Here is a 13815-nt window from a genome sequence, read left to right as displayed (position 1 = left end):
AGGGGGTCACAGGGAGGTCAGGGAAAGCAGACACGGGCAGAGGAAGGCAGTCAGGAGGGCTGGAGGAGGGCAGTGATAGCACGACATGATCAGGGAAGACACAAATAAAAGCACTAGCCGAGCACTAAGCGAAGCCGGAAATATCACTGGCAGCATGAAATCAGGGTCGGCTCTGCTGTAAAGTGGATGAAGGTCAAAACTGACATTAGAAGGACCCCTCCCCCATGGTCAGGGAGAGGCTGAAAACCCGGAGGGAATCGCACAGGGCAAGCCAGATTTGCAGGGGGCCGGCCAGCAGACCAAAGCGAGAAACTGGCTCTGCAGGATGACGAGCCTGCAGAGTATGGTCATGACACCAAGGTTCTGTGCATGCACCCACAAAGGTTGCAGTCCATGATGTGATGAAATGCGCCACAAACTTTATTGGTGCATGCAAAGAACTGTTCAAAGCCTAGCAAACACAGAAGCTTCAGCCTAATTACCAATGCCCTTCGGATTTCAGTGCTGTTACTGCATTCCAAATATGCCATGAAGACCAAACAGAGAAGAAGGGGGCCAGGGGAGGTTAGCGGTGCAGTATTTTTTAAATACTACTATTATTATGCTCTAGGGTCTGAATAGACCCCGAAGCAAAATAAGGGATATTAAATTAGAGGAGAATAACTCATTTTTGAATTACATTTCTTCGGATAAACTGTGCAAACAGGTGAATTCATGAAAATAGATAGTGTATGGTAGACTAAAGGGGGCTTTACACGCAATGATATCTTTATCAATATGTCGTCGGGGTCACGGAATTAGCGACGTCGTTGCGTGTGACACCTATGAGCGAGTGTTAACAATCAAAAATACTCACCTAATCGTTGATTGTTGACACGTCATTCATTTTCAAAAAACCGTTGCTGGTGCTGGACGCAGGTTGTTCGTCGTTCCTTAGGCAGCACACATTGCTATGTGTGACACCCAGGGAACGACGAACAGCAGCGTTCCTGCGTCCTCCGGCAATGAGGTGGGCATGTCATTAATGCTGCTAGTCTTTGCCCATTCGCTTCTATTGGCGGGCCGCTGTGTGATGTCGCTGTGACAGCGCATGAACCTCCCCTTTAAAATAGAGGTTGTTCGCCGCCCACAGCGACGTCGCTAGGAAGGTAAGTAAATGTTATGCGTCCTAGCGATATTGTGCACCACGGGCAGCTGTTTGCCCATGACGCACAAACGACGGAGGCGGGTGCTTTCACTGGCGACATCGCTAGCGATGTCACTGCGTGTAAAGCAGCATTTAGTGGTGGAGTGGTCCCCCAGGTCACAGCGTACTGTGGATGAGGAAAGAGACCAGACAAGTCATCAGAGAACTTTTCTATGCTAGCAGCAAGACTCAAATTCCTCTGAAAGCATGAAGAAAAAAATCACACACATCTAGTCACTGTTGACTAGGATCCCTGTGCTGCACAACCATTTAGGCTTGGATTGTTCCAACAAAACCTGTATAATTTGTCTGACCATTGCTTCCACCTAATGCGACATGAGTTGGTGCAGCACAACAGTTCAGAAACTAAACCAACCTTTAACACATCCTTATACGCCTACTCAAAGGGCTTGCTTCAAAAAAGAGGTTTAGTTACAAAACTAGAAGGAAATCTCTTTAAGTGTAAGCACGGAGTTCAGTTCACACAAGATTTTAACTTAACTAACCACTTTTGGCACCAAACTCTAAGTCCATGTGCATGCTTCCAATGAGATCTCTGTGGTGGGGCCTGAGCTCAGGACTTACCAACGGTAAACTGGTCACTGCCAAATTTGTTGGTTGTACTATTGACTATAATTTGAATGGCCAAGCCAGGGGTGAAGGACCTGCCTCTCAAGCTGTGGTTCAGATGCTAGAAAAAAAGGAAAACTTTGTCACAAATCACAACTGATGCCTTCTGGGGCTTCAACTCTGCATCCAACTGAAGTCATTCCCAAAAGTACTCTCTCTATGAAGCTAACATTACTGAAACTTCAAGTGTTTCTTCGGTAGTTTGGGCAGTTTCTACTGCATGATTGGCATCACGCTCAGGAGGCCGTAACGAAACTTGTCCACACACATCCTAAGTCCTCCCGCTCTGCTCGAGATCTGCCTATGCCACCAGACCTACCAAAGAGTCTCTTTCCAAGGGCCAAGAGAGACCTATTTTCGCCAAAGACCGACACTACCAATGTTACTTTCACCATCTCATAGTATCAGTTTATCTCCAGGGCTGTTATTAAGATTTAATTACAGCTCTTCGCAATTCAACTGATTTACACTATACCAAATTAAGAAAGCTATTCATATACAGTACAGACTTTGCTTTGTGCATTGGGACAATATTGTTGCTCAAAGAAAAAAAATAGTTGTTCAGACTGTTGCCAAAATGTCCATTTTTTCTACAATATATTAAAGACCATTTATCATTTCATCAAACTTCTGATATAGAGACATGTCAGGAGTTGAGACTGGTGTTGTAAAGATCTACAGATCACCGATTGAAAGAGCAAATGGGCACAAGAGATTGACTGAGCAATGTGTTGATGATGCTCGCTGAATGTACAATAACTTCACTTTAGGTGGGCTTTGCACGTTGCGACATCGCAAGCCGATGCTGCGATGTCGCACGCGATAGTCCCCGCCCCCGTCGCAGCTGCGATATCTTGTGATTCCTGGCATAGCGAACATTATCGCTATGCCAGCTTCACATGCACTCACCTGTCCTGCGACGCCGCTCTGGCCGGCGTCCCGCCTCCTTCCTAAGGGGGCGGGTCGTATAACATCAGAGCGACGTCACACGGCAGGCGGCCAATCAAAGCGGAGGGGCGGAGATGAGCAGGATGTAAACATCCCGCCCACCTTCTTCCTTCCGTATAGCCGGCGGCGGCAGGTAAGGTGATGTTCCTCGCTCCTGCGGCTTCATACACAGCGATGTGTGCGGCCGCAGGAACGAGGAACAACATCGTACCTGTCGCGGCAGCGTAATATTGAAAAAGTCGGAGCCTACACCGATGATACGATAACGACGCTTTTGCGCTCGTTAATCGTATCATCTAGGATTTACACACTACGATGTCGAAAGTGACGCCGGATGTGCGTCACTTTCGATTTGACCCCACCGACATTGCACCTGCGATGTTGCAACGTGCAAAGCCGCCCTTTCACTTGGAAGTGACAATCAGAGCAGAAATTTTTGTCAAGGTGGTCTCTATTGACCCTGAGTTCAGTCAACTGCTAATAGTGGTCTACAGAGAATGCGTGGCATTATACATACTTTATGCGCTGGTTTGCAAATTGATATGGTTGAATTGGTCAAGCAACACAAAAGAAAAATGCAGATCCGTTAAATTGTTTAGTTTTTTCAGGATAGTTTGAAATAACCAAATGGTCTGTTTAGGTTTCTCAAATATTAACTAGAGATGAAGGCTTTATAGCTGAAAGGATGTTGGCCTTTACTCCAAAAATAAATGAGGCCCCGTGGACCTCCTATAAATAGTAATTAATAGCAAGCTGCTATATCCTATGCATGGTGAACAAATTGTATAATGGGATAATTGCGGAGGGGATTATGCCAAGAATACATGTACAGTATGTTTGTTATGGAAATACATAATGAGCTCAAATTTATTTTTAAAACCTTTTATCTTGGATGTTGATAAAAATAGGATGTAGATTGTTTTTGGCTGGTATTGTATGGATTTCAGTAATTTAATACCGCAAAGGTCGACTGCATGTTATTCTGTCATTATTTTCTTGAAAAAAATATCTTCATAATAAAATTCCATCACTCTATTGAGTATTTTCTGCAGTAGACTACAAATGAGTATAGTTGGCACTGGATACAGAAAAAAGACCAAACTATGTTGGTGCTCAATGCAGTGGTTTTAGTTTTGAACCCCACCTTAATTCCTGAAGCCTTATACCCATCATATGGTTGAGTGTTTGTAATCATTTCATGTTGAACCTTTTCGATTATAATCAATCACTAAAAAGTCGGCATTAGTTTGAAAAAACAAAATGTATACATTGTACTCCTCTCCCCATTGGTGGTCAAGAACTCGGCCATAACCTACTCCTTCTACCTGTAATCCAGCCCCTGCTTATAGGTAATCAATGTAGTAAACAGAGATCACAGATACTAAGGAGTCACCATCTTTGATAATTGCAGCTCCAGGTGGAATTACTTTAAATTACCTTTATATAGAGTTTTTGAAATGCATGTCTTAGACCATTTAAAGGGATTTTCTAGTTTCAACAAAGTGAACCCCAAATGCTTGCATCATTGTAAAATGTCAAAGCCATGTGGTTTTCACCTTCCCTAGGTCCAGTTCAAGCTCTCCTATGCTTCTCTGTTCTATATTTTTTGGCTGCAGCAGGGATTTCACATCTACACCATGCATCACTGCTGCAGCCAATCACAGAGTTCAACAGCTCCATATACAAAGACAGCATGAGCTCAGTGACTTTCTATTAGAGATGAGCAAACCTTTGGAAGTTTGGTTTGCCAGGTATATTCGAAACTTAAAAAAGTTTGGATTTTGACCCCAATTTGATCCGAACCTTAATGGAAGTCAGTAATTGGGCATTTCGTGGCTCCATCCACATGCTGCCAGCCATAAGCAGAATACTTACAGTGGAGGATGGGCAGGATTTTCCAAAAAATCTTTTTTGTTGGCTTGTATGTGCACACTACATCTGATCACGCTGATTTTACCCCAAATGCGAGCTTTTCTAACACAGCGCATGGCTTGCACAGGGCTGAGCATCACTCCTACCCAAGAACAGCACTGCTCGCTTGAGTGGTTTGTACTTGTAACTCACTAGAACTTTGAACCTGAACTTTATTTTTTTGGAAGTCGGTTTCTGAACCAAAATTCTAAACATTGAACCTCAGGTTCGCGCATCTTTATTGGCTGTTACGACGATGTGCATTGTAGTTGTGATGTCACCATTCAACGAAAACAAGAGAATGAAGCTGCCCCGGGTAAGAGTGGACACCACCAGTCTTTGTTATTTTACATAATTTTAAGCTTTTGGGGTCTACTTTGTTTTGAATTTCTTTGCTGTGTAGTATAGAGCCACAAAACAAATTCTAAAATAGCTCTTTTGGAAAACTAATTGTATTTATTTTCTAGAAAATGAAGAAATAACTGTTATTATGCCTTTATAATTTCATGGATCTAGGTTGGAATCTGGGAACATGGTGACCTGCGGATGAAGTACCCTGTGTGGTCTCGATATGGGAAGTTTCTGCAGCCTGTAGATGATGACCAGCATTTGACAGTGGCAACATTAGAAGAACGACCATTTGTAATCGTGGAAGGTGTTGATCCAGCAACAGGAACCTGCATTAGAGACTCAGTGCCCTGCCGGAAGCAGCTCAACAAGACCGACAAGTACAGTATAACTTTACCCCTCTGTTGTATAATAATTGTCCACTTGAAAAAGTAGAAACAAACTTTCAGGGCTCAAGCCTATTTACTATTACAACTTTCTTTTAAAATTAAGAGACTGCTATAAAGTTTCATAAAACCCTATTGAAACTCCCCATGCATCACATATAGGCATACAGGGGTTATTTCTGTACTATTTTGTAAAGGGAACCAGTTGAGTGAATCAAGATGTCTGGAGCACGAATACCATAAATCAGGCACAGGCTTTCTAATTGCAGATATTTATGTTTTTGAAAGTAAAAATTAAAAAAATGGAAAACAAAAACAACAAAAATAATTTATTAACACCTTAATGACATATGACAAATTATATCCATCCTATGTCGCTTGCCTGCCTTTGATGCAGACTCGCAAGCTGATCCCACATCTGTATCGGGAGATGATGGCTGTGATATTCAGCCATCATCTGTTAACCTGTTAAATTCCGCTGTCAATTTTTGACAGCGGAATTTAATGCACGACGGCAGAGTGCCGAGAGCTTAGCTTGATAATTTAGGGGTCTCCTGACTTTCTCCTTAAGCGACTGTCATTTCTGCTATATACAGCAATACTGTGGGATTACTCTGCATAGCACAAACAATCTGATCATGACAGGTTAAAATTCTCTAAGGGGAGCAATAAAAAAAACCTGAAAAGTAAATAAAAAATGGTTAAAAAAATATAAAATAAATGAAAAAAATCTAAAAGTTTAAATCACCCCCCCTTTTATCATATTAAAAATTAAGTTACAAAAAAACTAATATTTGGTATCACCGCGTTTGCAAAAGTTAGAGCTATCAAAATATCAATTAAATTAATCCAATCGTTAAATAACATGACAAGGAAAAAAAATGCCACGATTACAGTTTTTAAACCTCTACAACATTAGAAAAAAATGTAATAACAGACAATCAAAATGTCGTATATACCCCAAAACGATATCAATGAAAACTTTGGCTGACAGCACAAAGAGTAAGCCCTCAGAAAGCCCCAAATCTTGAAAGCTGAAAACATTACAAACCACGTAATATATATATATATATATATATATATATATATATATATATATACAGTATATATATATGTACTGTGTATATATATATATATATATATATATATATATATCTATATACATATATCTATATATAATATATTTACATATATAAATATTATATATACGTATATCTATCTATATACATATATCTATATATATATATATATAAATATATATATATATACATATATACACATATATATATATATACCATATATATATATATATATATATATATATATATATATATATATATATATATATACTGTATATATATATATATATATATATATATATATATAATATTTATATATGTAAATATATTTTTTTTCCACCTCATACATAAAACAAAAAGTATGCATGTCTGGTATCTCCATAATCATACTGACGTGGAGAATCTTATGTCCAGGTAATTTTTATGGTAAAATACTGTAGATAAAAAAAAATAAATAAAAAAAAATCCAGAATTGCACTACTCTGTAAGTCATGACATCCATGGTGTCTATCGTTCTTCCACAGCTCTGGAAATGATAAAATATAGCCTTATAGAGTTGTTATTTATGTATTTACCTAATAATTGGACCACTGTATATATGTAATCTGATGCATTGACCTTCTTACTGCACAAGACATACAGAAAAAAATTCACACATTTCATTCGTGTTTTCAAACAGGGTTGAATGTATGAGAAAATTAAAGAGATTGTCCACTACTTTTACACTGAAGGTTTATCTTTAGGATAGGTCATCAATGTCCGATTGGTCGGGGTACGACACCCCACTCCTGTCAATAAGCTGTTCTCACTGATGCCAGCAGCAGCAGGCAATGGAACAATGGAAATGCTTAAGTTCGGAGCTGCCTCGCTTTCGCATAGTGGCCAGAGCCAGGTGCGGCACATCTGCTTCCTATTGATTTTAATGGGATGCGGATGTTCAGTACCTGGCCATGAGCACTATCAGTTGACAGGTGTCAGGGACAGGAGTATAACAGATGGCCAGGAGACACAGGAAACCCCATGCTGACCTTAACACTGGAGTTCCTGAGCTCACACTCACACCAAGAGGTACCCTTGAAGGTAGGGAGGTGCGGGCTCCTGACCTGGCCCTGCCTTCTGTCCTGACCCTGATGACAAAGTCCCTACCACCCACACAACCCAAGGGACCAACCAGGACGGAGTTCCTGAAAACCCCACCAACAATGAAAAACAGACATAGGTAAAATAGAACCTCATACACACCTAAAACCTACACCAGGAACAACCAAGGATGTACGGGAAGGGATAACAAAGGAAAGGAAGTAGTACAAAGACAAACACTTTCACAAACTGCAGCAGACAGCAACAGCAGTAAACACTACATCCTTTCTGCTCCCAGGCTAACTCCTAACTGAGCCAAAGAGAGGAAGAAAACGACCAAAAGAGCCCAATTGCAAAGGTGAAAAAGCTTTATTAAGGTAAATGGTGAGCGGCACAATCACAAGAGACACCGGTAACAGAGACTCCCGGTAAATGAATGAATGATCACTTAGGAAACATATAATTGTTCGCCATATACACAGTATAGATGAAAATAGTTTTATACATAGTATAAAAGGCAAACTTGCCAGAGAAAACAGGCATACATATATATATATATATATATATATATATATAAGAGAGCAAACTGTGGATCACGTGTAACAATAATCACCACGTGGACTTTATAATGTATTAAGCACAAAGGCCATATCGGCCACAGAGGAAGCTCAAAAGGAACAATGTCCAAAGGAATAGATATACCTGTTTAGAGACCGGGAGGCCTGGACTGGCGTTCACCCGATGGCTGTTTCAGCGGGAAATGCCTTCGTCAGGGAGAGTGGTTGACGAAGGCATTTCCCGCCGAAACGGCCGTCGGGTGAACGCCGGTCCAAGCCTCCCGGTCTCTAAACAGGTATATCTATTCCTTTGGACATTGTTCCTTTTGAGCTTCCTCTGTGGCCGATATGGCCTTTGTGCTTAATACATTATAAAGTCCACGTGGTGATTATTGTTACACGTGATCCACAGTTTGCTCTCTTATATATATATATATATATATATATATATGTATGCCTGTTTTCTCTGGCAAGTTTGCCTTTTATACTATGTATAAAACTATTTTCATCTATACTGTGTATATGGCGAACAATTATATGTTTCCTAAGGGATCATTCATTCATTTACCGGGAGTCTCTGTTACCGGTGTCTCTTGTGATTGTGCCGCTCACCATTTACCTTAATAAAGCTTTTTCACCTTTGCAATTGGGCTCTTTTGGTCGTTTTCTTCCTCTCTTTGGCTCATATTTCACCACGACTTGCCCTAGTCCTTTCCAAATCTATACCTAATGATTTTTCTTATCATACTATGTATTTGATATCGCTAACATGGATTGGTTGAGAGCTGTTCTTAACTCCTAACTGAATAGAATAACCAGCAATATACCATGTGCAGAATTATTAGGCAAATAAGTATTTTGATCACATGATATTTTTTATAAATGTTGTCCTACTCAAAGCTGTATAGTAATGCAAGAAAAGGAGAGTTTTTATAGTGCAAAAAAGAATACAAATTTTATTCAGGACATGAAGTGGACATCTTTATAAAAGCACTTAAAAACATATCCGGACCGGATATAGACAATGTTAAATACACATTCCCAGGATCAATAGGCCATTACGTACAAGGCAAGTGCCCATCACAATGAATGTACTATATATGCGCAAAATCACAAGTGGCCCATGATACCTGTTTGCTGATCAGTATACATACAAAGTAAAGTCAAGGGCGCAGTGCCCGTAAGACAAAGAAAACAAAGTCCATAGCCAGCCACGGGGGGAAGCCTCAGGAAAACGCCCTACGTACGTTTCGATATTTGAGGTGTTAATCTTCATCAGGGGAGGGATTTCTAGTTGCGTGCCCAGTATGCCGGTTTTAAATATGAGTATTACGTGACGTGACGGCCGATTTCTCGCAGGATGTGACCGGCGCGTCAGCGCGAGCGCCACTTCCGGGACTCCCGATTCGCCTGGAGGACGTAATACTCATATTTAATCCCGGCATACTGGGCACGCAACTAGGAATCCCTCCCCTGATGAAGATTAACACCTCAAATATCGAAACGTACGTAGGGCGTTTTCCTGAGGCTTCCCCCCGTGGCTGGCTATGGACTTTGTTTTCTTTGTCTTACGGGCACTGCGCCCTTGACTTTACTTTGTATGTATACTGATCAGCAAACAGGTATCATGGGCCACTGTGATTTTGCGTATATATGGTACATTCATTGTGATGGGCACTTGCCTTGTATGTAATGGCCTATTGATCCTGGGAATGTGTATTTAACATTGTCTATATCCGGTCCGGATATGTTTTTAATTGCTTTTATAAAGATGTCCACTTCATGTCCTGAATAAAATTTGTATTCTTTTTTGCGCTATAAAAACTCTCCTTTTCTTGCATTATTGTGTTGATGAGTTTGTGCTACAAGTGAGATTTTGTTTTTTTCCACACCCACAAACAGCCTTGTATGGTTGTATGGAGCATTGTATTGATTCAAAGCTGTATAGGCTGAGAGCCAACTACCAATTAAGTAAATCAGGTGATGTGAAGCTCTGTAATGAGGAGGGGTGTGGTGTAATGACATCAACACCCTATATAAGGTGTGCTTAATTATTAGGAAATTTCTTTCCTTTCGCAAAATGGATCAAAAGAGAGATTTGACAGGCTCTCAAATGTCCGAAATTGTGAGATGTCTTGCAGAGGAATGCAGCAGTCTTCAAATTGCCAAACTTTTGAAGCGTGATCACGAACAATCAAGTGTTTTATGGCAAATAGCCAACAGGGTTGCAAGAAGCATGTAGGGCAAAAAAGGCGCAAAATAACTGCCCATGAATTGAGGAAAATCAAGCGTGACTCTGCCATGATGCCATTTTCCACCAGTTTGCCAAATATTTCAGAGATGCAACGTTACTGGAGTATCAAAAAGCACAAGGTGTGCTTTACTCAGGGACATGGCCAAGGTAAGGAAGGCTGAAAAATGTCCACCTTTGAACAAAAAGCTTAAGATAAAACATCAAGACCAGGCCAAGAAATATCTTAAGAATGATTTTTCAACGGTTTGATGGACTGATGAAATGAGAGTGACTCTTGATGGGCCAGATGGATGGGCCACAGGTTCGATCAGTAAAGGGCAGAGAGCTCCACTCCGACTCAGACACCAGCAAGAACTTGTGGGACCTTTTTGGGTTGGTATCGTTCTGGAAAAACATGATTTTCATGTAAGACAATGCTCCATCACATGCATAAAACTATTCCACAGCGTGGCTGGCCAGTAAAGGTCTAAAAGATGAATTGGTATTGGTTTACCTGGTGAAAATAAACAAGTGATATGGGAATATATTTGGTTTGTATTAAGTTGCCTAATAATTCTGCACAGTAATAGTTACCTGCACAAACAGATATCCTCCTAAGATAGCCAAATCTAAAAAAACCCACTCCAACTTCCAAAAATATTAAGCTTTGATATTTATGAGTCTTTTGGGTTGATTGAGAACATAGTTGTTGATCAATAATAAAAAAAATCCTCTAAAATACAACTTGCCTAAAAATTCTGCACACACTGTAAGTCCAGGAAGCAGAGGGCTTCTATCTAGGCCGGAAGTGATTAACTGCTGTCAGCTGAACAAGTCGTGTGCAGCTGCACCAGGGAAGGAATTAACCCTTAATGTGCCCAAAGGGAAAAAACTACATTTAAAGTGCATAGTCCCAGATGATAAGGTAAAACTAGTCCTTAGCCTATCCCTATACACTTGACAATGGGGCAACTACATAACTGAGCATTTCCCAAACCTGTTGCGGTCACTGGCACCCAGAATAGCTGATCGGCAGGGCTACCCGGTGTCAGACATCATACATTGATAATTTATCCTAAGAATAAGTCATCAATGTAATGTTAAAGTAGTGGACAACCCCTTTAATTGTAATAGAAATAAAGCTACAATAAGTCCCATTGCATAATATCCCTGATTTTGCAAGGAAGCTTACACAATATGCAATTCAATCCCATAAAATTCTGAGTAATACCCAGAAAAGTGATTATAATATGGAGTACTCAAGATAAGGTTAAATTTATGCTTTAAATCTAGAACAAAAATGTAACCACCTTCTGGAAATAAAAAGACAAAGGTTATTGGATAATTATATTTTAGGACATGATTACTGTGAATTACTTCTGCATTCAGCCATTAGGTTTACATGCTGTTCACTTTTGTTAAAATTACTGCTGGTTATTCTCATTTAATTATTTTGACATTAGAATTTGAAATGTACATATAGATTTCGAAAGCTTTACGAAAGAGTAACCATAATTAAAAGGCAATAGCGTGGTTGTTAATTTTATTAGCATTCTGGTCGGAACACATTTTAAAAGTATCGGTTTTTCATAGCTTAACATCAACTATAAACTATACAAAAAAAATATTTTAGTTTTCATGCCTCTCTGAACAAATGGTAAAAAAATGTTACATTATGTGATCCACTTAAATATTTTTTGTATAAATGATTAATTTAAGCTTCTAATCTAATCTTTTATTATTAGCCTCATAGACAAGCCGACTGAACATGCCATTCATTTCACTAATGAAAACAGGAGAATTGAATTACTGTAGACCTTTACTTTCTCCCTGCTGATTGAAAGAGTGAGAATGATTAAGAGAGAAATCAATAAATCTAGAGTACCTGTGAGAAATCTCATTGCATTGACAGAATCTGTGTATTCATTGTAAATTCCCCAAGAAATTCGAAAGTGTGGGGTGTATGTGGAGCCACACACTGCATGCTTCATACCCAAAGACATTAATCTACTCTATAAGAGAACTATTGGGTTGGTATTCTTACCCATAGTTGTGTGGAGGGCCAAGAGGAATTGTCTTTCTTGAGGGTTTAAGCAGATGTCCTTTGCCAAACTTCATCCCTACTAGAAATGAGCGAGCCTGAGGTCCGAGGCCCTTCAAAGTCATTTCAAATGTGATGTGCTCCACCCAAAAAATGGTTTTGTAAATTTTGCTGAAAAAAACTAGAAATTGCTGATAAACTTTTAATCCTTCTAACTTCCTGACAAAATTTTTTTTTTTTAAATTTTACTGATGTAAAATAGACTTGTGGCAAATTTTATTTAGTAACTATTTTCTGAAGTAAGACTATGTTATGTAAGAGCATAAAAATTAAAAGTTTGAAAATTATGAAATTTAAAAAAAAAAAATGCCACATTTTTGATATGTTCATGAATCAGTGCATATCATATTGGCTTAAATGTACGACTATCATGAATTACAATGTGTCACGAAAAAACATTCTCAGGAGCACTGGGATCTGTTGAATCATTGAAGTTATCACATGAATTGACACCGGTCACATTTTGAAAATAAGGCACAGTCATTATTGTTTAAAATGGCTAAATCCTTAAAGGGATCCTGTCAACAGATTTGGGGCCTATAAGCTGTGGCCACCACCAGTGGGCTCTTATATACAGCATTTTAACATGCTGTATATAAAAACACAGGCCACTGTGTAGAACATAAAAATCACTTTATAATACTTACCTAAACGGTCGCTGCGGTGGAGTTGGGTCATATGGGTGTCTCCGTACTCTGGTGCCGGCACCTCCTCTTTTGGCCATCTTCATTCTCCTTCTGAAGTCTGTGTGCATAATGTACATGGTGTATATCATACACACTTGCCGGTCCCGCGCAGATGCAATACAATACTTTGATCTGCCCTGCTCAGGGAAGATCAAAGTGCGCCTGCACAGGGCCTCAATGCCGGCGAGTGTGGATCATGTAGGACGAGTCATGCACTCCGGCTTTCAGAAGAAGGACGACAAAGGTGGCCGAAAGAGACGGCGCCGGCACTGGAGAATAGAGACGCCCATATGACCCAATTCCACCACAGCAACCGTTTAGGTAAGTATTATAAAGTGATTTTTACGGTCTACACAGTGGCCTGGGCTCTTATATACAGCATGTTAGAATGCGGTATATAAGAGCCCACTGGTGGTGGCCGCAGCTTATAGTCACCAAATCTGCTGACAGGATCCCTTTAAAGGGTGAAAAAGGAAAATGAAAATAACAACATAACAAAACTAAAACAATTTGGTTCTATAAGTGTGTGATTCTATAACAGCATCTTATAATTGGGAATGTCATTGTGTTTAAATTAACCAATCACATTTAGAATCATGTTAAATAGTAGCCAGAAAAGATAGAAGATAAAAAAAACTATATAAAATATTCTTCCTTTATTTTAAAAAAG

The 13815-nt window shown here is 39.7% G+C and overlaps 1 protein-coding gene across 4 annotated transcripts in view; it reads left to right on the top strand.

Moving 5' to 3' along the window:
* Nucleotides 1-13815, top strand: part of GRIN2D (glutamate ionotropic receptor NMDA type subunit 2D) — a 1213579-nt gene that overhangs the window by 787380 nt on the left and 412384 nt on the right. For all 4 annotated transcript variants that reach the window (XM_075328780.1, XM_075328779.1, XM_075328778.1 and 1 more), the window contains one exon: nt 5192-5403. In XM_075328780.1, the coding sequence (XP_075184895.1) occupies nt 5192-5403 (212 nt within the window). The remainder of the gene's footprint in view (nt 1-5191; nt 5404-13815) is intronic.

This window comes from Anomaloglossus baeobatrachus, chromosome 11 (genome assembly GCF_048569485.1).
Source record: "Anomaloglossus baeobatrachus isolate aAnoBae1 chromosome 11, aAnoBae1.hap1, whole genome shotgun sequence".
In the NCBI taxonomy this organism is placed as follows: domain Eukaryota; kingdom Metazoa; phylum Chordata; class Amphibia; order Anura; family Aromobatidae; genus Anomaloglossus; species Anomaloglossus baeobatrachus.
This window is presented reverse-complemented; position numbering and strand designations above follow the sequence as displayed.